The sequence below is a fragment of the Crocodylus siamensis genome, chromosome 5 (assembly GCF_052110815.1).
Source record: "Crocodylus siamensis isolate JL-2025a chromosome 5, ASM5211081v1, whole genome shotgun sequence".
In the NCBI taxonomy this organism is placed as follows: Eukaryota; Metazoa; Chordata; order Crocodylia; family Crocodylidae; genus Crocodylus; species Crocodylus siamensis.
In genome coordinates, this window is record NC_143399.1 from 113,996,416 (window position 1) to 114,021,197 (window position 24,782).

Consider the following 24,782-nt stretch of genomic DNA (forward strand, 5'->3'; position numbering starts at 1 on the left):
AATATCTTCCAGAATCCCTGGCCAGTGTCTAGAGTTTTTGGGTTATTGATTATTAACCCTTTACAGTCTTTTAGCCAGCAAGGTGCTCAAGAGTTCTCCTTGACACTCTCACTGTAGGGAGAGAGGACGAGTTTCCCCCCTCTCCCTTGATGGATTCTATGTCCAATGAAACTCTTCTTAGCTTCTTCTTTAATCAGTCCAGTCTGGCCACCTTCCATGGGCTACGGCTGGTTCCCATCAAACATCTAATTGGTACACAACTATGTTGTTTCTTGACCCATCCTTTGTTCCATTCACTTCTCTCTATTTTACATTTTCAGGGCCATGCTCATACTCCTGGACAGGAGCTGGCTGGCTGGCTCCTTTCCTATGCTCCCTCCAGGGACTTGGTCAGTGTCTTGCTCTATCAGTGGCTTGCCTGCAGCTGCACGTTGTCACCCAGTTATTACATTTTAAATCCCCTTCTTCCAGGGCTAGTCTAAACTCTTGGAGGGTATGGTATGGATTCCCAACTCCCTCCCCCTTTCTACATGGGTGGCCACTTTTCTATCAGTCTGTAATGGCAATCAGCATCTCTAAGGCCTCAGCATTCCCTTCCCAGCAGCAGCAGCAGCAAAGGTAGTCCTCTAGACTTCTCAGCAATGATCAGCCCACACTTCTGCTTGGGTTCCAGATATGGCTCCCAGTTTGCTCCTTTCCAGGGGACTCCTCTTCTTCTGCCTCCCACCATCCTTTTTCTCCCAGCAGCCTGAAACTCCTGGGGTCTTCTGGGATTCCACTTCCCCCCTGCTGAACTGGGAGATGCTGGTTTAAAGGGCCCATGTCCAAGGTGGTGACTCTTTGCCACCAGACTTCCAGGCTGGGCTTGCCAGCAGAGGCAAGTGTAGTGGGGCCAGAACCCAGCTCCCTGCTATATGTTGATACCCAAGAAGTAAATTTTGGAGCCAGGTGAGAAAACATTTATAATATGCTGCTACATTGAAACTAGGCTCAATCTCTAAATTCATCTTTAGTGGGACTATTTCTAATATTAAAAATCTCTGACCAGCTTCACATCTCTACCATTTTAACAGCTAACTTAGAAACTCCACCAGAAATATTTCCTGTATTTTTTACATCTGAAAAACAGGGAAAGGAAATATTCAGATTTAGATCAATTATTGGATCAAGGTTCCACTCTAAACAACACAGCCAGGTAACCAGACTTTATACAGTAGAAAACCATGTGTAACAGAATGTCTTGACCAGCCCTGTACAATTATCAGGCCCCAAAAGAAATTGGTCAATTGTTTCCTAAAATGGGCCAAGAAAGAATCTGTAAGGAGACTGTTGGAGGAAGATAGCCTCCTGTGATAAACCCTTAAGTAGGGGGAACAGGGAAGGATTTTCTGGGTATAAAAGACGGGCAGGGAGATCATTGCATTTGTTGTTTTGCCCAAATTTTATTTAGAAACAAGTCTGTACAAATAAGAGATTTGAATCCAATGAAGACCTTCTTGGGCTGGAGGAAGTAGGCCAGCCACCTTACGTAAATACAAGTAGTTAGTACATCCAGAAATGTCCTTTTTGGTGGGCATGCAACTATTTTTTTCTATTCCTCACAAAAAAGTGTCATTTATGACACTGAATATTCATGTGATAACTAGGGAATGAAATTGAAGCTACCTAATAAACATATATTTTAACAAAGAAAAGGGTCTCTACAATCATTAATTGCTTCTCACAATCCCCTCTTCAATATGTATACAGTATGCTTATTTTACAGACTAGTCAAGTGAGACCCAGAGGTGAAGTACTTGTCAAAGCCAAGCAGAAAATGAGAAGGACTGAAATTAAGGAGTCCTGAGTTCTAGATCCTCAGCCATATCCCTTGACTTAGACCCCCATCAAACAAACAATTATGTGTATTCTTAACAACATTGAATAGCTCAGTTCACTTAACTGAATCTACACAGGTATGGAAATGGATGGGCAGGATGGGCTTGATAGCAAGGTTAGTGTCTTTTCTTATCCACCAAAGAGCACAAATTTAGTCACTCTGGGCACTTCATTAAATGATTTTCAAGCAATAATATGCTTAGAAGAACAGGAAGAAAGGATAAGTCGGCTTATAAGAATGGGATCAAGGATTCAATCCTGAGCAAGCATACATTATGTTTGCAATGTGCGTTGATATTATTAGATGGAAGGAGATCACAGAAGAACAGATTATTATTGCTACTACTCAACTATGTGGGCCTAATGCATTTACCTGCAGGACTATGTCCCTTTCATTCCGTGTGATGTTAACACTGTGTGGCTGTCCATTTGCCATGCTTCTGTGGTCCACATCAATATTGTATGGCTCTCTTGTGCCTCCCAGGTTGTATCGAATCTGTAGGTTACCTGTTGAAAGAAACATGTCCAAATTTTAGTTATTTTTACCTTTATGCACTGGCACTTCTCGTTTTTATATTAATTTTCACATATGATGCCTAACACCATTAAAATTTAAAGCCGTCTGTCTACAGACATGCAGCAAGGCTGCTCCAACACAATGTAATTACAATGCGTCAGAGCAGACTCCATTTATTGAGGCTGTTGGAGCCTGGTAATTACCATGGTCCAGCAGACTCCAGTGACTCATGTATCAGCATCGCTGTGCTGAAAAATGGCAGTGGAGATGCTTTAACTAGAGTTCATTTGATGAACTTTAGTTAAAGTGCCTCTGTTACCATTTTTAAGCATAGGCACACTGATACACATGACACTCCAGGCACTTTAATTAGGGTGACTCCAAGAGTTACTCTAGAGTCACTCTAATTAAAGTGCACCCCTCCCCACTCCTGGGTTTATAGCATGTCTATAAATACCCTAGATAACTCATGGAGTTGAGCTCTGCTGCAGGAGAATTTAAAGAAGAAATTCCAGTGCTGGAGAATTTAAAGTTACAGGCCTGTGAATCATTTACAAAATGCAAGTGCCAGTTTACAAAGTATAACACAAACCAGCATCCAAAAAAACCAAAACAAAACTTGACCCCCCCCCCCCCGAGCAGTTGTAAACAATTCAACTAAGAAAACCCAACCAAACAAGTCAGAGTTATTCCTGGAACGTTATGCCTCAATAAAATTCATTCAGGTTAAAGAACAGCATAGGGAATAAGGTTTATATGGCATGGGGAATAAGGTTTCTATGAATAAAAGAATGATACTTTTGCAATAAAACCTGAATTACAACAGATTAGTGTTGATATTATATGTAAACACTAGAGATTTTCTTACGATCCTAATTAGTTGTTAACATTTTTGGGGGTTTGATATTGTTGCTGGCACAAGGTGCCCGAGGGAGGCAACAATTGGGTTCGTTGCCCAGTGTGTGTCGCGCCAATAAACACACTGGGGGGAGAAGTAGACAGAGTTTATTTGAGCTCAAGTAAAAGGCGCAGGGAGACTGCATGGTCTCAAATCCCACACCCCTAGCCCTGCAACAGTGTATATTTGTATCCTGGCCACTAGCTGCCCCCCCTTTCCCTCCTCCCTTCTCTCTCTGAGCGGTGCCCTTGCATTCCACAGATAACAGTTTTTAGGGAGTTTCAGCTTGCTTGCTACTCATCCTGTTTTCCAGTATTACAGGAGGTTACAAAAGTTCAAAGAAAGGGTTACAAAGGTTCGGGGGGGGGAGGGGGCTCTGGCTCGCCTGGGCCTAGAGCAGAGGGGCTTCGAGTTACCTAGGGTTATGCCAGTGACACCAACAATATATTTCAACAAAAAAGATTCCAGAACTCCAGTTTTTCTGATCAGGTCTCCTACTAAATTGGTATTTTAAGCATGAACATAGATGAACTGATTTTCAGAAGTGCTAAGCAAACAGCCACTTCCATTAAAAATGCTTCCAGCTGATGATGCTAGAAGCTTAACAATCTGGACAATTAGGCAACATATTTAGGTGCCTAATGGTGAAGTTACACATTATGCTTAGACCATGCTAAATCTGCAAATTGTTAAGCAGTGTTAAAGTTAAAACATGCTGTGAGCAGTCACACATTAAGGGTGTAGCAGCATTTAAAAAATGGTCCCAGCTGAAAGAATGGGAAGGGCTGCCCAGCAGACAGACAGAGTTTGTCCCAGCAGGGACTCTGTAGGCTCTGAGGGCAAGTGAAGCTGTTTTGGAGGCAGCCCTGTTGGAAGTGGGAGGGGTGACGTAACCCCAGCAAAGTTTTGAAATAGAGCTGTTAGCAAAAGCCAGGGAAGGGCTCTGGGCTGGGATTGGCTGAGAGGCTTGGATAAAAGGGGGGAGTAGGTTTCCCATGGAGAGAGAACAAGAGAGAGAAATTCCAGTGCTGGGGCTAAGGGACAGGCTGGAGACAGAGTCTCAACCCAGTGGTCCCTCAGAGACCCCCTAGGAGTGCCTTGCGGAGCAGCAGAAAAGGCTGCCACAGGATGAGATACAGTATCCAGTTCCTCCCTCCAGCCCAGGAGCCTGTGGAGGCAGGATCAGAGAGGGGTTGATCGTGTGGTGACTCCAAGCCAGAAAAGACCTGCCTGCAGCCTGGTGACCGGCTGGGTGAGGATAGCAGAGCCGGGGGAGGAGGGGGAACTACGGGAGTCTGCCTTGTTTTCCTTGATGGGTGAGGGGCTCCAGGGGCAGGCAAAGCCCAGGGTGGGATTGTGTTTGCTGGGCTGTGAGGCTGTGCGGGACAGGAGAGTTGCTACAGCGTGCAGCTCAGACACTGCTCCCTGCTGAGCTGGGGAAGGGGGTCAAAAGCAGGGGAAGGCTGTCTTGCAGGGACTGCAGAGGAGAAGCCACCGCCTGATGCCCAGAGATCCTTGCTGCCCGGAGACCCCAGGAGCATGGAGATGGACACCAGCACTAGGGAGCGTCCACAGAACACGTGGACACAGACAGGGACACAGACAGTTCCGCTCCCTGAGACGCCCTGCCAGGGGCAGTGCACATGGGATCCCCAGTACACCGTGTGCAAGTGAGAGACTGTGTAAATAAGTTCTTGAGGGTTTATTAGTGGGTTTATCAATGTTTTTATTTAATAGTTATTCAGTATGTTGCAAATAATTAAATCTTGTAAATATTTTGAGAATTGCTGCGAGGGTGTAAGGGGTGGCTCTCTGCTCAGGGGCACTGCAGCAGCTTCCTGGGGGGCTAGGCAGGGCTACTGGCTACCGGGTACCCCAGGATCCCACTATTCAGGTGAGGGCGCGTGTAATGTCATGCCTAGGGTTACAAGGGTTAATACTCTTTCTTGCCTCAATAGCTCATATGTGCTACTAGGGCTGAGTACAGACAGTGAAAAAGCCCAAGGCTGAATTAATTCAGTCTTTGTGGGTTAGTCTAAGCTGCAAAGATTGAACCAATAAGCAAGTGAGTAGACATTCACTTCTGTTTCAGAAAATGCAGCCACATGCAAGCCAGAAGCCGGGGGGCCCTAGACCACAGCTGTCTCGCATGTAGCCAGCATGGGCTGTTTGTTTGCTTCCTCTTCTTGCTGCCCCTGAGGTCCCTGTGATTTGCAGTCCAGACTCACAATGGCAGGACTCTGCAGGGTTGCTCATCACTCCCTGTTCCTGTTTCCAGGTGCCTCTGGGATTTGTAGTCCACAGTCACAGATAGCACTAAGTAAGCAGGGCAGGGAAGCTCTGTACTTGGGGGCAGAGAAGTTTAACCCCTGCCTCCATGGCCCCAGACCCCAGCAGGGGTTTGCCTGGGGCAGGGCAGTGAGCCAGTCCTCACTGCTTCAGCTAAGGAGCAGAGGGGTGGGACCAGCCATGCTCTCAAGAGCAGACAGCACAGCACAGCCCAGGGCTCCAAATGCTGGGATGCTGAGGGATTCTGATTTAACTTGAACCAGGAAGGGGCCTGGGCCAGAAGTTTCATAAACTGGTTTGACATGCATCAGTTAAATCTGATACTACATTCAACCAAGTTTATTTTAAACCAGCTTCAGCCATTTTGAAACTGGTTCATGTACATTGAATTTCAATTCTGTTATAGGTTTAAACCAGTTTCTGATCACTTAAACCAGTTTATGTGTAACTTCTGTCCCTAACCTCGAGGGTCGGCAAGCAGGGGCATGGCTAGGAGCCACTACACCTGGACTCTATCTTTGCTCTGTTTGGGGGAGGGGGAGGGGCTAGGAGTGGTGAATTCTAGGATGCTGGTGGACAGCTAAACATTTGTTTCATCTCTATGGACCAGACTGAAGTTAGTCTTAAATTGAGCTGGGTATTATGGCTCAGAGTTAATTCTGAGACACTTTGAAGGCTCTTAACATGAGTTAATGAGTTTCAGCATACAGATGCTCATGGTTTAAATACCCTTAGTATGGTCTAGGTGGAAAGAGCATCTTCACCCTAACAGTTAGTTTAGGAGCCTGACTTTAAGAAAACCTATCTTGAAAATCTTGACGATATTGTTCTAATCCTGTATTTAAATTTAATCTTTTGTTTGAAAGTATTAATAAGTACTGATTAGTTAATCTGTAAAGAAGGAAATACAATAATATGTATGTCCCCAAGGCTGAAATCTGCAACAGGAGCAAACTCATGTGCCAAGTGCTCGCAGGCTCACAGCTTCATCTTTCACTGCATTCATCTGCAATATATAACAAACTAATTTTTGTTTAAAGGGAAGAGAAGTAAACAACAGCAGAGAGCATCAGAAAGCTATAAACATATAAGCAATTAACCACCACAAATTGCCTCTATGAGATGGATGTTATCATCATGCTTCTTGTAAGGAACATGATGCACATGAAATTTAGGGACCTGCCCAAAGTCACTAACCAAATCAGAGACAGAGCCAGGTACAGAATCCAAAAACTCTGGCTTCTACATCAATGCTGTAACCACAAGCCTCTCTTTAATTATGTTTCTATAATGTAGTATTTTTAGGTATTTCTATTTGTGGCTATTGGTTCAAATTTTATTTTCATTAAGTGCAGTGGGAGTTGGACCAGACCTGTTAGGGAAATTGATGATGAAAAGTGAAGGGGAGAGAAAAACATGTTGTGCATAACACATTTTGATCTAACGTCACGACTTTAAAGACCTCTTCCTTATCTTGGGATATCACCTCTGTAGTTCAAATTTGCTTTGGTTTTTCTTATCAATCTAGTCTATGGGCTGGACTTTCTATTTTGCTACACCAAGTTTTGCTGGTGTAAAGAACTGGGCCTTGTACATACTTTGCAATTGTAGGGATGAAGGGATATTCTTATTAGCTTATGGCTTTGCTGATCACGTACTATATTGTATATATTTCTCCCTTCAATGGTGAAAAACCAGAACAACTACTTACCAGATGGCTTGACAAGCACTGCCATGTAGTCCAGGCTGTAAGAACTGATGTACAGGAGGACACAGGGGGATTTTGTGGTACTGAAGCTGAAACTTAGCTCCTCTGCTTTCAAATTGATGTCTGGCACAGTAGCCTCAGTGTCTGTAGAGCTCAATAGAGTTCGACTGGCTAAGTCTTTTGCAGTGGTCCCTGGGGATGGAAAACTGTACCTGAGCCACATCCCCTCTTCAAAAAATGCTCCAACATCTTGAAAAAAAAATGATAGAGAGAAGGGAAAAAGACAAGCAATTGTCTGAGATAAGCCTTGAAAAACAGCACCAATAAATAGGAATATTAATAGAATTATTATCAAGTTGAATCAGTACCTATTTATATACCTGTCAAGTTATTTACTCACCTCCAACAATACACTTTGCAAGCACTAACATTTTTTTCTTGGAGAAGACTTCTGCATTTTAAAGATGGGTAAGTGAATGTACAGACAGGCAAAGTTATTCATTCAAGATCACACACAGAACACCAGTAGCAGAACTAGGCATTGACCCTATTGTCCCATGCCTCAGATTATGATCTGTGAGCAGAAGACTATCTTTCCATTTGTGCCCATGAAATCCTTATGATTTATAATGTTTAGAAAGGGCAGACAAAAGGTCAAGCCATTAAATAAATGCTACATGCAAATAAGGGAAAGAATAAGCAGCCAGAACAAAATTTGAATGGAGAGTTGGAAAATTTTGTGGTTCTGTGAAATAAGGAGATCAAAGAATCTCAAGCACTTCAGTATTAAAATGGATTTGCATTGAACCCTGGAAGACTATTTACTTCTGGATCAATTCTACATTTGAACAGGTAATGGGGCTTTACCATTATTAACTACTGTGAAACATTGTGTGAGGGAAGCACGGTGGAGGGGGATGGAAGGAAACTCTTTTACTTGTGCAACTGAGTGCAGGCAGGCATAATGGGAATGTTTGTGGAGCTGAACATTGCCACAGGTGATCAGTATTCCAAATAGATATGAGTTGGTTGGATGGGCATACAGTTAGGATCTGTTAAAATCCAGAGATTCAACATTAGCTGAAGTGTGCACAGTACTTTTTTCTACATGTTTTCCTCTTGTTTGTGCCTTGGACACATGCTTGTGCCCTTTGAGAGCAAAATACCTCTTCCCTTGGGCACTATACTTTCACACACTTCTCAGTCAGGCTTTGGTTCTGAAAGCCAGAATTTAGTCCCATGACCTATCGTATTTGATAAGTGACACATACATCAATAAAATCTAAAAGATCAAAGATTACTATATCAATTAATTTTAGAGGCAGGCCTTTGTGAAAGTTCATTTTCAGAAGAAAATGTTGTCTCTGGCCTATTTTAACTAGTACCGTGTTTCCCCGAAAATAAGACATACCCATAAAATAAGCCGTAGCAGGATTTCTGCGTATTTGCGCAATATAAGCCATACCCCGAAAATAAGACATAGTGATAGGCGTGGCTAAGCGTACCGGTGCGAAGCAGTAAATAAGACGGGCAGCCCTTCTCATTTGCCCCATTGTGACAGCTGCTATCTCGGAGGTGACCGGAGAGGGAGAAATAGAATGTGAAAGTAAAAGTCTCCTCAGTGAAGTGAGGAGCAGGAAGTTCTGCTTTAGGTATTGTGTGTCCTCAGGGGGAAGAATAAAGCTGTGGCTGCGGCTTTGGATTAACATCATACATAGTTTTGGTATTGGGTGGTGGAACCGGAGCGTGCTCCATCCACTCCATGCATTGACCTGGTATTGCAGTGCTTCCAGGACCGGTGCAAAAAAACAGAAAAAAAAAAAAATGCTGTTTTAAAAATAAGACATCCCCCGAAAATAAGCCATAGTGTGTCTTCTTGAGGAAAAATAAATATAAGACAGTGTCTTATTTTCGGGGAAACACGGTAGCACTGCAAATTTAAAAACTACAATTTTAAAAATACAAGAGAGCAATTTAACATTTAACTGTCCAAACAAAAAGAGTAGATAAAGATAGATCAGGCATAAAAACTGCTGAACCGATTTGAGCTGCCTACCTGAAAGAAATATAGAACAAAGAAAGAACAGAAGAGGAAGCTTGAGCCCTTCTTCTTCTCTAAACATTTAAGTGAAAAATATAAATCCACTGACTTTATGTTAACAATGAAATAACTCGTTAAACTAGAAATAACACTGTGACTTTCTTGTATCTATTACATTCCCAATAACCATCCTCAAATATTTGCCCCTAAGGAAAGACAGTATTTCCAAGAATCACATCAGTTCCTGGAAAACTGTTTTTTATAGAATCATAGAAAACTAGACCTGGAAGTGACCTCTAGAGATCATCTAGTCCAACCTCTTGCAAGAGGCTGGATCATCCCTTTCCAAAGCATCCCATACAAATCCTTGTCTAACTTACTGCTAAAATGACATAATTAATCCTGTCCCACAGCTACAAAGCATAGGACTCTAACCTTCACAGGTGAAGTAGGGGGTTAATGGTGGTCAATGTCCTGCTCACTGCAGAGGTTGTTAAAATACACTTTAAAGATCCCAGGAAGAGGGCTATACACCCCCACTACAGGAAGGCAAAAATCCCCACATTCTGTACCTATATGATCATGGGTAAAATTCCTTCTGTACCCCAAATGTATTGATCGGTTAAATGCAGAAATTCATATAATGGATCTGACACTATTCTCTGAAAAGAGGTTTCTCACTTCATGAGCAATTTCATTGAGAAGTTGCTGTTATATATGATTATAGACATCAAAATATGGCTTTATGGTAATAATTAAAGATGATGCATGAAATTCAGATTTTTCAACATTTGGGAAGAACAGTCAAAATAGCAAAACCTTTAATGGAATTACATCATTTGGTTCAGAAAAATCTCAGAACAGGTCTCATTTCAGAACAGCCTGATGTACACTCAAGCTGTTGTCATGTCTTATGAAAGACATAGTTCAGGTGTTTCATTCTTTTCCAGGAGAGGGCTTCCTAGTTATATTTATCTCTCACTATAGTATTTCCCTTTGGCTGAGTTTCTGCAATGCTAAGACTACAGGGTATCCTAGAAGATATAAACTGGTCATGGATCCTGGTTCTTAGAAGAGAAAGAAGCCATGGGGCAGAGGAACTACAGCCCCCATGGGGACACCATGACACCCCAGGCAGATAAAGAGATTAATGTCAAACCAACCTGAAATGGAACAGCTTTTTTCAGTATTCCTTATGGAAAATAAAAACATCACTGGCAAAAAGATATTTCCTTGTATTTTCTATTAAAACAACATTTTGAAGAAAATTCTCCACAAGCTCTAAAAATATAGTCCCATCTATTTCGTACATTAAACATATAAGCTAAGAGGAACGTTACTTTAATATACAGTGAAACTTGACTTCAGCCATTGCTTGCGGGATTGACAAAGAACAACTACCTACCAAAGGCAAAGCATCATAACTATATAAAGTATATATATGGTAATAATTTGGGATGGTTTCTTAAAAAACTTTTCATGTGTAAGATTCGCTATACAGTAAGAAATGGTTTATGAATTTTAATTAATACTAATATAGGCAATGCTTTATATTAATGACAAATAACTAATTTTTAAGGGTTTAAGAAATGATTAAAAGTTCTTATATGTTACAGAAATGTTTTGAAGCTGGACTCTACAGCCAACTATAATAATTGACTAGCCATTTATTAAACACTAATTATCATTTGCCCATCTTTCATTAGTAACTCTGCTTATAAAGTAGGACTGATTACTGTCTAACTGCATAAATGTCAATATTTTGTCATATGTACAGGGAACTTTCATTTTATATAGTTCCTCCACATTCCGGAGTATTTTGATTTATTTTACAGAATTATGAGTGAATATGTACATCCTAACTGATGTGCAGCTAAATGATGATTTAATTAGATATATAATAATGAAAGTCCTGTACTGGAGGACAGAAGCCCTCACGTTTCATCTAAGGAAGGTTAGTTGAAGAAACAGTAAGAAGGATAACATTAGCAAATTTTTTTTTGATGCCCCCTTTCAATATTTTGCTAAATCTAGTGCTAGAAAACTTTATGGTTTTCTGTTCCCTTATAACAATTTTCCTAGACATGAAATGTCATATTTGGAAGTGTCACTGTGTAACCACATAAAAAAAACACTCAAGCTGTGGTCTCACAGACTTATAAATAATTGAGAGCCACTGTGATAGATTTATAGCTGTTATCTCATAGGAGAAACCTTAAATCATTTCCAAATAGTTATGGGAAATGCAATTCAGTTTAACAGCTTTATTCTTCACTAGACCCAATTTCAGTACTCTTGGATTAATAATTAAGGACCCTATCTTGCAAACACTTACCACCACGCAAAATGCTTCCTACAATGAATAGTAACATTGAAAATAGTGAGAATGCTTTCTACATTAAACGATAGCTTACATCTGCAGGACTTGCCTCAAAATGATCTTATTTAAATGTTATTAACTATATGATGATTCCATAATACACTCTTATCTACAATTTCTGATGCAGCATATTCTTTTTTCTAAACTGTACTTATCTATAAGATGGCTTTAAAATTCCAGTGGGTGATCAAGAAAGAAATTACCTACTTGGAGGTCACCAAATTCCAATCTCCTTGAAGCTTTGTAATAGGCAGCATCTAAATTAAGAAAAGCATTTAAGCAAGCATTTAAGACTGACTAACCGACTGAATGGATAGTCTCCTACAAGGACGTCTTCCTGAACCAGAGCCTAAAAGGGAAAAATAATATTCTTTCTTCCTCTGGAAGAATGGTGACAAGATTCAAGATTCAAATGAAGTATGTGCCTTGTTGCTAGAATGCAGAGATTTCCATGCACCTACAGTTACCTTCTTTTGGAATGCTTTAGATGAGACACCTAAAAAAGAAAAAAACTAAGGGCCTTGTTACACCTTATGTTGTAAGCTACACAAATGTTGAGCAGTATTACTGATAGCCCGGAGTTTGAAGCAGTCACCCCTTTAGTCTAGAAACCTTCTCTGACTGTCCCCCAAGGCACAGCTGTGACTCGCCACTAGATGCCTGGTGCATAGGCAGAGAACTAGGAGCTAGAGATGTGAGCTACTCCTAGAGGGCTGGTCAGCCAGGACAAGCTTCTATTCCAGCTCTATGGGCAGGGATGTGCTAAGAACCTGGGATACTGGAGGGTCAGTGGCAAATCTGTGGGGAACGGCCACATTTTAATGGAACAGGAGCTGGGTTGTGTGGATCAGAGATAATTCTGCCCTGGAGTGGCATAACTTTGTGCCCCATAACAAGAATTTAAAACCACTTTGAGGTGTTAATGTATGGACGGTCCAGGGGTTAAGAGATCCAGGAACCACCCAAAAGTACCATGTAACAATACCCTAAGGAATCAGAAATAAAAAAGCTGCTGTTACTGCCCTTTCAAGACAAAAGCTGCAGGGAAAGAAATGTGGCAGGAACAGATCAGTTTTCTTTGAATAGCAGTACATATATCTAAACCAACATGAAGTGCAGTCATGCTCTATTGACAGTCTTCGCAAAATGTAAATAAAAGGAGTTTGGACTAGCTGTCTGGAGAAGCACAAGATGGGATTTGTGAAGGCAGCAGAAACAATTTTATCAAGCAAGAAGAGTATTCCTGATATGAGCTGTACACTTTTCCTGTATATTTTCTTCTTACGTTTACAAGGGGATGAAGGAAATACAGATGTGAACCTCAATCCAAAACAAACAGATCTAAAACTGATAAATGTAGTTTGATGTCCAAAATTATTCCCTTGGTTCCTTATGCCCCTACTCCCACATCACTAGTTTCATTTTTGCAATGCCATGTTCCAACAAGGACCAGACATATCTAAATTGGATAAAACCTGATACCTGTGTTATTTTCACCTTGAGCAGATGGAAACTGGTTACTGGAAATCTCATTTTGTGATGAGCGTTCTTGGCCCATTACAGAGTTAGGAAAGGACAGATAAGGGACCTGATTCTCTTCTCCTCCTGACTTTCATTGGAACTCCCCCAATGTCTCTTTCCTTTTTCTGTATCATCACCGGTAATTAAAAATCTGCAGGCCAAATGCTGCCCTCAACCACAGCTTAAGCCTCAGTATTTTCAAAGAAATTTGTATTTCAGTGGCTCCCCCTGCAAAACACAACAAGCATAACAACAAACAAGAAAAAATCCCCTCCAATGATTATGTAACCCAGTCTGCTGAGGGAGACAAGAAAATTCCAGGAAAAAGGCTGCTTTTATTTCAGAAATCTGGATTTATACACCCAGTCCTAAGGCTCTGGTATTTTTCTTAACCAGAAATAGAGATGGCTAATTAAAATACTATTCATACTGCCAGCACCATGGATTTTTTTTTTATTAGGTTCTGATTGTAATAATTTTTGACCAAGGACATTCACCAGAGGGACTTGGGGCCTTGAGGAAGGCACAGAGGTGGTTAGGGCAGATAAAGCAGCCCAACAAACTTTCTCTCCCTGTCTGTCATTTCCTTTTTATGTGTCTTAGCTCCATGCCCCCTATCCATAAATACGGAGTACATATTATCTATGGGAGGCTAACTTTGCTTGCGGCTACAAGACATGCTACAGAGCATTAGAAATTGCACCAGTTTCCAGACTGTGGTCACAAACACAGACTTACTGTTGAGAAACTTCCTGGCCAGAGGGTATTAAAAGGGGAAGACACTCATTGTTCTCGATCTGAGGGAGACTTTGCACTGAGACTTTGAAAGACTGTAATGATTTTCATTTTACTGCTCCTCTTAAGTTTATACTAGGTTCATCCTGTGCTCAGCCTCACTGTGTTTAGGTTGTGAACAGAAGAAATGGAGATTTAAAGCTTTTCTCAGACATTACTAGGCTTATGCTTTGGTTGCCATCTCTGCACATTTTTGGATGCTTGTTTGAGCTTTTGATGGTTGTGTCAAATGTACAATTACAGCAATTATTTGTTCTTGTTAATAGAATACAAGCCCTTTACCTATCTCCTAGGCATAAATATATCAGTGCTTGAGGTAAAGAAAGCTTCCTTGAAAAATAACCATAAGAATTGGAATATATGGAAAATAATATCCAAGGATGGCTGTCATAAGGCTTTGATCAAAAGCCCACCTAACCTGAGAGAACTCTCACTGTAGACAGTGGACAGTGTCATCATTTAATTTTATAGAACAGCTTCATTATAAACAGAGGCTCATTATAATCACAGTTTACACAAATGTACTTAAACAAATAGCAGTGTTTATTCTACTTCATTATATTTGGAAGGAAGGCTCGAGCAGAGCAGGGTAAATCTTCATTTCACCTGATCCTGCATTAGTGTAACCTCCCTGTAGAATTTCAGCAGTGACATAGGCAATGTGTAGGGGTGCAGAGGGGGCATGTGCCCCCCCCCCCCCGCCAAGACCTCCCACTGTCAAAGCCGACACTAGCTTCTGTGGGCAGTGGCTGCTTGCCACCCCGCTGCCCCTGCTGCCAACACTAATGCCAGCATCTGTGGGCAATCCCCGCTCGCCACTATGGTGCCGCCCCTAGTCTCGGGAGGCCCCAGTCATTCATGAGCAGTGGCATAAGTCATAGCTGCTCAGCAACACTACTTTATGTGGAAAACAGCAGAAGGCAGGGCAGGATGGCACCTTGTGGCAGGGCACTGTTGGTGCCTGCCACTTTAAGGGCTGAGCCAAGCAGCCAGCAGGAGCTTGACTGCAGGTGTCATTTTAGATCTCAGGCTGCCTATATAAACAGAGGAGTTGGTTGCTGGCAGGACAGGCAGAAATACTGCCTGGTTGCAAAGCTGAATGCAACATCCTGGTGGTAAGGGCGGGAGCTTAAGGGGATGATTTGGAGGCTCCTGCTCCTGGGTATGACCTAAAACTGCACCCTGCTGTGGGTGGGTGGCCTGGCAGGAGCCCTCAGGAAATGCCAGGCCAGTTACCACCCTGGTGAAAGGCATGTAGGGGTGCCTTAAACCCCAGCCCTCATGTTTGGGTGGGTGATTTGAGCCATCTAATCCAAGGAAGGCCAGGTAAGCTCCATGGGATGCCTGAGCCTGCTGGGGTGAGTGACCTTGTGGGGCTAGGCACGCTTCATGAAGCACCTGAGCTGGGAATGGGGGATCCCAATCCATGAGTGCAGGCAGGAGGCTGAGATCTGAATGGAGGGACCTGACTGGTCAATGCTGGGGTCAGGACCCAGATAGGGGTCAGAAGGGCCAGGAGCCAACCGCAAGGGATGCCCACTTACAGCAAAGAAGTTTGGGGTCCCGACTGGCCTGAGATGGGCCCAGGTCTTAAAGGGAACCTGAAGGTCCAAAGGGAGGGACCACAGCTAATGGGTGAAGGAGACAATTGAGTTGACTGCCTGAGATGACATCTGTGAGACTTGGGCTGCAGTGTAGGAGAGGAATGGAGCCACAGATAGCGCCCCCTGGCATCGGCGCTAGAATGGGCAGCTTCCCACCCAGTTAACATCTCAATTATGTTTCATCAAGGCATGGCAGATGAGACAGGTGGGCAGTGTGCCCAGAGGCAGGTGGGTAAACTAGCACTGTGGTTAGTCAAGGAACCCCACATTGCCACACACCTATGTGACTAACTGGTTTGGAAAAGCCTAAGCTTGCATAAGTGGCATACTTTGCCAGATGCTACAAATGTGGGGAACAGGATGGCCAGAATCAGGTAGCTACAGCCATGTTCCCTGAAGTTTTTTATTATTTCTAGGCAAAGTTCAGCTGGGGTTCAGAATCTATTCTCTTGTAATTGTGAAAAAATAGGTAAGGAGGAGAGTGGCATGCCTTGTGCAAGAGAAGAAATGCTTCTAAACAATTTTTTTTCATGTACTAGTAGGTTTATGCAAAGGGGACCCCATACTAGACATCAGAGAATTTTTCCAGTTTGAAGGAGCATTTTGGGAAATACTTGATGTTGCTCTCAGAGAATGCCCCAGGGGTTCTGATGCTATCTTGGGAGCTGGGAGGCTTGGCTTCAGTTCCTTGCTCTACCACAGGTTTCCATTGTGACCTGGATCAGGTTATTTTGTTTCACTTGGTTTGAATACCTGCCTACTTCACGTGGATGCTAGGAGCACAAAGGGTATGGAAACATGTATATTTATAAAGGGAGATGCTTCAAAAGGGCAGCAGCTGTTACCAGTAGTGAATCTAGGGTGGTAGAAAGGGATGTGTGGTGGCAGTAGAGGACACTTTCTAATTAGTACCAGTACACAGGCCAGGAACAATACAAATGTAGCAAAACCACTCCAACCTTAACACTAGATGAAATGATGCTAAAGTTGGAGTGTTTTTGCTACATTTGTATTATTCCCAATTTGTCTGCATATAACAATTAGAATGCAACAACTGATGCCCTTTTGAAACGTTTCCTTTCTGAAACATTTCCAAATGTGTGTGTGTCCAGGGGCAGATCCGGGGGCATACAGCAGCATGGATGCATCTCCTTCTCCCCTCTTTGCTGATGCCGTGGGAGCAGCAGTTAGGAACTCTTCTTTTTTAAGTCCCTAAAGAAAGTAAAACTACTTCTCCTTCCTTTTTCCTTTGTGGCATGTCTCATCCCCTCACATTCCCCCCTCTCTCCTGCCTGCTTCTGTCCTGATGACCCAATGGCAGCGGGGCTCCACAGCCTCCCCTTCTCCACTTCAGTTGGGCTTTGTGGTGAGCTGGGTCAGCCAGAGACAGCAGCAACTGGTGGGTTGGTTCCTCCTCCCTTTTCATTCCCTTGGGTGTTCCTTGACAGCCTGGGAGCAGGCATAGGGAAAGGGAATCTGCCCACTGTCACTGTCCTAAGCCAATTCCAGTTCCCTGCATAACCTGGCTGGAGAGAAACAGGAGCTTCTCCCTATGGAGCTTTTCCTCCTCCCTGCCCCGGTGAAGCTGGAAACAGTAGCAGCAGTGGAAGGCAGAGGAAGAAAAGAGGGGAGAGGGGGTGTTCCTGAGTACAGAAGAGAAGGGAGGGGAGACTGAGAGGGGGAGGGAAGGTTCTTACTTGATTGAGTGACAAAGTCCTCCACTGCTGCTCCTTTCATGGGGTATGCCCACCTGCTGGGGGAGGGGAAACTGGAAGCGGGGCGTGTAGCTACGCCTTCAGTGGAGGTGACTGCTTCCATATTCCCCCTTTACAAAAACTTGAATTTGCCCATGCATGTGTCCATACCCAGATACACATTAAAAATCTGTGAAGTGCCTCTGCTACTACAGCAGTGCTACACAATACCATGGATAAATTGACATGGCACACAAGAACCTGAAGTTTGAATCTCTGAGCCACTTCTTGTAGATGCTCCTTTACATTAGGCACCACTGTTGCTGAGGTAGCTCCACTCATCTCTAGTAAAACATTTTAATTCAATGAGAATTGACACCAGAACAACCCTATTATAATAGTATGACAGAGAAGTTGAAAGTTTATTACATTTTTTGAGCTAAAACTGTCAGGATTTTTGGAATTATTACCCTTTTTTATTAGTTTTTTTTTTTATATACAGACAAATAAATCTTTGCTCTTTATTAGTAATATATTGTGGATCAATGGTTGTGGAAAGCCTTACCCCACTAGTTTAGTTATAATATGTCTGATATAGCTTTGAGGAATGAGAGGGGTGGAAGAACGTATTTTTTTGGATTAAAAAGCAAACTAAAATATTCTTTTTCAATTAAGAAATTCTTGTGGTGTTATGTGAAATGCAGTTTTCAAAGCACTATGGCATAAACTGTATATTCAATATGAAGGCACACTCAGGACAGAGATATGCACCAGAATGAAACTTTCCTACAGGATATTCATATCATTTCAGGAATACACTAGTTTACTGAATACAGATGCATTATTTCTGTTCATCCAAATCTTCAATTCTGTAGACTGGTCTACATGTTTAGAACTTTTCACCATAGAGTTTATATTATCATGTTTTGTTCCTAAATCCTAATCCAAGAAATGTTCTTATATAGTTATGATAGAAAGACCAAAGCCAGGATGCATATAGCTGATGACAATGATGGTTATATCTACCCGGTCATTAGGTCCCTTATAAAAGAGAATAACTAGAATGTTTTTTACTATTTAAAACTATGTTTTCACCAAATACAATTTTAAGTAAAGTGCCCAAGGTGAGAGTAATAGTTGCAAATGCATTGTGATCTACATGCATGAATATGAAGCCTACTTTTGTTGATCATGTTTTAGAAAACCTGAAAAGGATGGCTTTGTGGTTAAGGGAATAAACTGAAACCTGGGGAGTCCCAGCTGTACCACAGACTTCCTATGTGACTGGCACAGCCTTCTTCTGGCTTCAATTCCCAAAATGGGGGTAACATAGCGTGGCAGGGCACTGTTGGTGCCTGCCACTTTAAGAGCTGGAGCTGACAGCAGCCAGGTGCTTGATTGTGAGGGCCATTTGGAGACACAGGCTATATAGGGGAAGCAGCGTTTGTTGCTGTCCGGTCATGAGAGAGACATCAGCCGGCAGAGCTGAGGCCAGGAACACCTTGGTGGTCTATGGGCTGGGGCTATGGCAATGGAGAAGGCTCCAGGTCCTGGGCATGACCTAAAACTGTGCCTTGCCAGGGAAGGAAGGCCTGGTGGAGCCTCCCTAGTGAAACCCAAGTTTGGGGCGCCTAATAACCTCCAGCTCCCGCACAGTCCTAGTTTGGGAATGCCCAGACCTGGAAGGGCTTGGAGAGGCCTGAGGCTCAGTTGTTCTAGAGGAGTTGTGAGGGTATAAGCAGGCAAGCAGCTTAGACTTGACCTGAGGTACCTGACTGGTCCATGCTGGGGCCAGGACCCAGACAGAGGTAGAAAGGGTCAGGGGCCCACCACAAGGGATGCCTACAGAGTAAAGAAGCTTGGGATCCCAACTGGCCTGAGATCGGGCCAGGGCCTAAGGGGGAGCTGAAGGTCCCAGGGAGGGGACCAGAGCTAATGGGCAAAGGGCACGGCTGAGTTTAGCTGCCTGAGATGCCATCGAAAGGCTTGGGCCACAGTGTAGGGGTAGAACAGAGCTTCAGAGATCCCCCTAAACACTGGGGTTCAAAATGGGCAGACTCCTGCCTAATTAACATTGTAATCGTATATCATTAAGGCATAGCAGGTGAGAGAGGAGGATGGTCAGCCCAGAGACAGGTGGGTGGGCCAAAAATCAAATTGGTCCTGGGAAGGTCCCCTGTTACACATAACATTATAATTGTTGTAAGTACTGGAACAGATTACCTAAGGGGAAAAGGGAATTTTGTAATTGGAAGTTGTCACAGGGCGGGGACCCAGGAGCGGCCATGATCTCCCCTGGTGCCCCTACCGTGCCAAGTTGCCGGTCTAGCACCCTCTTTCTCACCCGCCATGACTTTGCTGTTTCTCTAAGATTAATGGGAGGCTGCCTTACTTGGCCCCTTGGACCCGGTGCTCTTACTCTACCAGTCCCAGTTCTGTACCCGATGAGTTTGGTGCCCTAACCCTATGGGCGTCGCGTGCCTCCTACCTCCCCTGTAGCACACCCCAAGCCTCGCAGTTCTTCCAGACATTGTCTTGCCTATATACTTTCCCTAGCGATTCTGCTAAAGACCTCCGCCCTAATGTCCACTTTCACTGGGCTCAATCCATTCACTCTCGTATGCACCCCTCTCCTGGGGCTTCTCTCTGTACGCGCCCCTCTCCCTCACCGGGTTCCTCAATGGGCTTGCTCCCCTCTCGGGGCTTCTCTCTCTGGGACTCCCCTCGGTGGCTTGCCCTCTCCAGGCTTTCACCCGCGCGTCCGCCCTCACCGGGCTCTTACCCACGCGCTTGCCTTCACCGGGCTTGCCTCTGGGACTTCCGTATGTACCTCGCCCTCTCCAGGATCTTACCTGGGCATCTGCCCTCACCGGGCTCTTACCTGCGCGCTCGCCTGTACCTCGGGCTTCTCAATGGGTTTGCCCCACCGCCCCCGGGGCTTTTCCCTTACGGGCTGTGCCCCGCTGGGGCTTGTCTCCTGTTGCCTGTACTCGGGCCTTGTCTCTCCGCGTTCCCCGCAGCCTCGTATACTCATGCCCTCTCTGGGGCCTATGCTCGCGCCTCTAGCGCTCGCCCACACTGGGGCCTCTGTCCTGCACTCTGATTACCCCCACCGGGGTTTCGTCGCCTGTGCTTCCCGCGGTAGGTTCCCCACAATGGGGTTTCGTCACCCGCACTTCCCGCGGTTGGGGCTTAGGTGGTGTGTAGCCGTGCCTGGCCCCCTTGACCCTCCTCGCGGGTCCTATGCCCTGCTCGGGCTTCCCCAGTTATCGCCCCCACAGGGCTGGGGTCGACACACCCCCAAACGCAGCGCCACCCCGGCGCCACACTGCCGTGCCTTCCCTCTGGCACCCAGATACTATGCCCTCTCAGGGGTTCTCTCAACTGGGCCTCAGGGGGCCTAAGCTTTACCTGGCCCAAGCCTTACCTGGCCCCCAGACCTTTCTCCGGGTCTTGCCCAGCTGGGCCCTCTCCAATACTGCCCCACTGGGGCTGGGGTTAGGACACCCCAAAACACTGCACCCTCTGTGGTGCCAGAAACACCCCACGTTACTGGGGAGCCCCTAATGAGGCCTCCACCATCCCCTTATAGCCTCACCCGGTCCTCCGGTGTTACACAAACATCACAACAAAAAACATAAAGCCATGAGCCCACTGGCTGTAACACAAAATCAGCCTACCAGCTATAACATTCCACGCCACCCTGGCTCTCCATCAAGCCTCCGTGATAGAAGCCTCTCCATCCCATCAACACGCAGACGCTCACATGCTCAGGCAGCTCTGCCTTGCTCTGCCCCACAGCAGAGCTCCTGCTTCTCAGCCTGTCAGAGGGGAACTGACTCTGGCCTCGGCCTGGCTGTTTATAAAGGCCAGGCCCTGCCCCCTTTCGGTCAGCTGACCCACTCAGTTGCCTCGGCAACCCCCGGCTGTGTTGCCCTGCTGACTGACAGCTAAGTCCGCACTCTCCGATTCCAGTAGCAAGCACCCTAGTGCCCTGCTACAGAAGTCATGAAACACAGACTATGGTCAGGTACAAACATTATACTTTTACTGGTGTAAGTGATTGGAAACCAGTCTATACCCATAATAGAATAGAAGTTCAGCACACAAAACCTACCTGTATCTGTAACAGAACAGAAGTTTGGTGTACACAAACTAGCTTCAAAATGGTGGAACCTGGTTTAAGATTTGCCCCACCCTCCACCAAAGGACAAATGTAGGTTCTGTTCATACACTGCTGTTCATATATGAACACTTGTCTGGAATGGCTCGTACAGGGATTTATCTTGCCTTGAGCACAGGTTTGGATAAAATTATCTCCTGATGCCCCTTCCAGTCCTATTCTTTTATGATTCTCTGAGCATGTGTGGGGCAGAATTTAGATGTGACCAAGTAGGAAAATTAGAAGCTGCTCTGCTTACTCACCTAGGCAGCCAGAGCAGTAGGTCTTTTTATCATCCATTCAGTATTGTAAAAACCTAGGTTTTTCCTCAAAGCAGAAATAAAGAGCTAGAGGAATAGGAAGGAAAAATGTCTGAAACAAGACTTTTCTGTTGATAAGTAGAGCACTGCTTTCATACCTTCCTTAGGATAAAAAAAATCCACAAGAACCAGCTTGGTATATTATTGTATAGGGGTGTATGGAACAGAATAGGGGTTATAAATTTTCATATGATGCATTTGCATTTCATGAGACTAAAAAAAATGATGTGTGTTTACATTCTGTGTTTGCTCATGCAAATTAGGTAACTCTGCAGAGACGCTAAGAGGTCTAAATTTACATTGTCAACAAAAGTTGAAGGTATATGAGCTAAGACTATGCAACGCTTCTGTTATCACACTGAAGCCTGCTGGTGGCAACGGGCTATTTCCCTTTCCTAGTTTGGATTTTTGGTGCCTCAGTGCTTGGGAGACTAACTTTTTTCTCCCATTGCCCCCAGCATGACCTCTAGAGTCTAGCACTTGTGCTGCATAATCATGCCAGAGTTTGGTCCTCAATCTTTTAAATCTGTTATCAATGCAGCCACAGCAACAAAGATAAACACAAGCAAATTAGTCTCTCAGAAATGCTGTTGTGGGGATGGGAGGACCACTGTGAAGCGCCCCCCTGGAAAAACGAAAAAGAATATGCTTAAAAAAGGATAAAATAAGGTGAGAAAAGTCAGTGAGACTCAGATTCATTGCAGCCATTTCACTGAACAGTTCTGAACAGAAGAATGATAGCCAACTGCACAACCAACAACAACAACAAACTGGCAATACTAATAGTAATCAAAGTACATTTTGTCAACTTTGTCTCCCTACAGGGATAGTAATATGCAGATACCTACTGTGTCAATCACATGTAATGCCTACTGTTACTTAGATTGGAGACGATACAATTTTTCTCCAGTCACTAATCAGTAATTCTCCAGATAAGTTTAATAAATAAAAATATCCTAACTGTGCATGACGAACAGATACCCTGTGAAGCATTCACTAGTTGCAGTCTCTTATGCCGACGGTATTTTATTAGCTTAGACTTTTCATATTACCCTTGTTGCCAGTCACCAAGTATAGCGGAACAGAAAGGTCTGAGATGTTGTATATGTGAGCATGAGTGATGCTTATGAGTGGGTGTGAAAATGTATGCCATAAAGGAACAGGGTGGAGAGGGTTGGGAGCCTGTAGAGCCTGTTCCCTGCCCAGCTCCACGATCACAGAAATTAAATTTTCTGTGCAATAAAGCGTCTTGTGTAGACACGCCCACTGAATAGTATTTTGCTATTCCATTGGGTCTATTTGACATTAACTTGATTCTCATTGCTCAAATCTATAGCTCTGTGAAAGGTTTACTCATGGTGAGAAAGGTACTAGATATAGTTTCCTAGAACTAGTGCATTCACTTTTAGCTCTGGAGATTTGCACTCAAATCCTAGCTTAGCTACAAAGGGGAAAATGAGCTTGGTTGCCTCATCCCAGGTCCAATGTGCACATTACTAAACTATGTAACAATGCAGCATGATTTGCAATCTCTGCCAAGGGAGATGTCAACTGGAACAAGCAAATAGACGTAACACATTTCTTTACTACCAGGTGGCTGGCTCTAGCCAGTGTCATCAGCCTCTTATTTTGATTTACAAAAAAAGACTCACACATTAAGAAAAGAAAATGTATCACCGTGTGTAAGTGTTGCTTCTTAAGATCAGCTATGCATCTTAGGCCTGACAAAGCCACCAAATAATGTATTTGGCTGTATGAAAAAAGTGTACAATTAACTCTTACGCATGCAATAATGACTGGGTAAGAGATCAATAAAGGTGGATCCACACATTGAAACTATAGTTAAAAGAACAAGTAATACAATGATATTCAAGCTAGCTCCAAAACTCAACATTGGCCTAGCTAAAAAAAAGGGATAGTATCATCACAAAAATGGTCTTAAATAATTTGGATGTGCCAAAAAAAAATTTCAATGAGAATTTAGTCAAAATTCCAGATATGTGAACTTTCTGGCCAGATCTCTTGAAATTATGCCTGAAACACAACATTTTGATATTTGATTACCTTACTCTTCATTATAGTTTACAGAGCATGCTTTGCAAGTTTGCCAGTGTATCATTTCCTTGTCAAGTACTGTTTTTGTATTTTCTCTTTACATCCAGTAGAGAACAAGTCTTGTTTCATGAAGAAGAGGCATACGGTAAAACACTCCTTGAGGTGTTATTAGAAACAAAAGGAAGGATCCGATTTACTTGAAAACCTAGGGACATTGGCAACATTTACAATATGTTCTAGTATTTCACTGGATTTACAAGGTCATATGCAAGCTAAATTTACAATGTAAAACTCAATGGGCTGAAACTGAAGTGTTTTAGCGGTCTCATTACCAGCACTGGTTATTTCATGTTTTCACAGTTACCTTGATCATGGGATGTTTAAGAAGCTACTTGTTTGGCATCTAACTTACCCTTAAGCTTTTTTATTTGATGAATGTTTTAATGAAAAACCACTGTGAAGATACAAACACTAAACTAGATTTGAAGGAAGGAGATGCCCACTTCTCAAAAAACGTCAAATTTTAGTACTTACTAAAAAAAATGACAATAGTCACATTACCAAAATCTGGAGATAGCTTGAAATAGTTTAGTTTATAAAATATGTTTGAGATTTCCTAAGCCTAGTGTTCAAACAGAGAACTGACAATTAACTAAGCCAAGTTTTACACTCAGGATTGGTAGTGACTCACTCTGTGAATTGAGGCAAATCACTGAGGGATATATTTCCAAAAAATCATTGTGATTTTGAATATCAAGCTTTGAACACCCAAACCTTGATTTCCTGATTCAAATCTTCAAAGAATTAAAAGGAAATTGGACTAAAAACAGGACTGGCAAAGACTGATGAAACCCGAAATTAGAGGTCCTTTTTAAAATTTTGACTTTTCAACTGTCTCTCTCAATCCCCACTAAAAATAA

At 43.4% G+C, this 24,782-nt stretch overlaps 1 protein-coding gene and 1 pseudogene across 1 annotated transcript in view; one reads left to right on the top strand and one right to left on the bottom strand.

Moving 5' to 3' along the window:
- The window catches only part of CNTNAP2 (contactin associated protein 2), a 1,889,175-nt gene that overhangs the window by 149,847 nt on the left and 1,714,546 nt on the right, over positions 1-24,782 (bottom strand). The window contains exons 19-20 of the mRNA XM_090049982.1: positions 7,294-7,539; positions 2,252-2,385 (exon numbers count right to left, since the gene is read on the bottom strand). Coding sequence (XP_089906108.1) covers positions 2,252-2,385; positions 7,294-7,539 — 380 coding nt within the window. The remainder of the gene's footprint in view (positions 1-2,251; positions 2,386-7,293; positions 7,540-24,782) is intronic.
- LOC149864463 (U2 spliceosomal RNA) lies at positions 8,970-9,099 on the top strand (annotated as a pseudogene).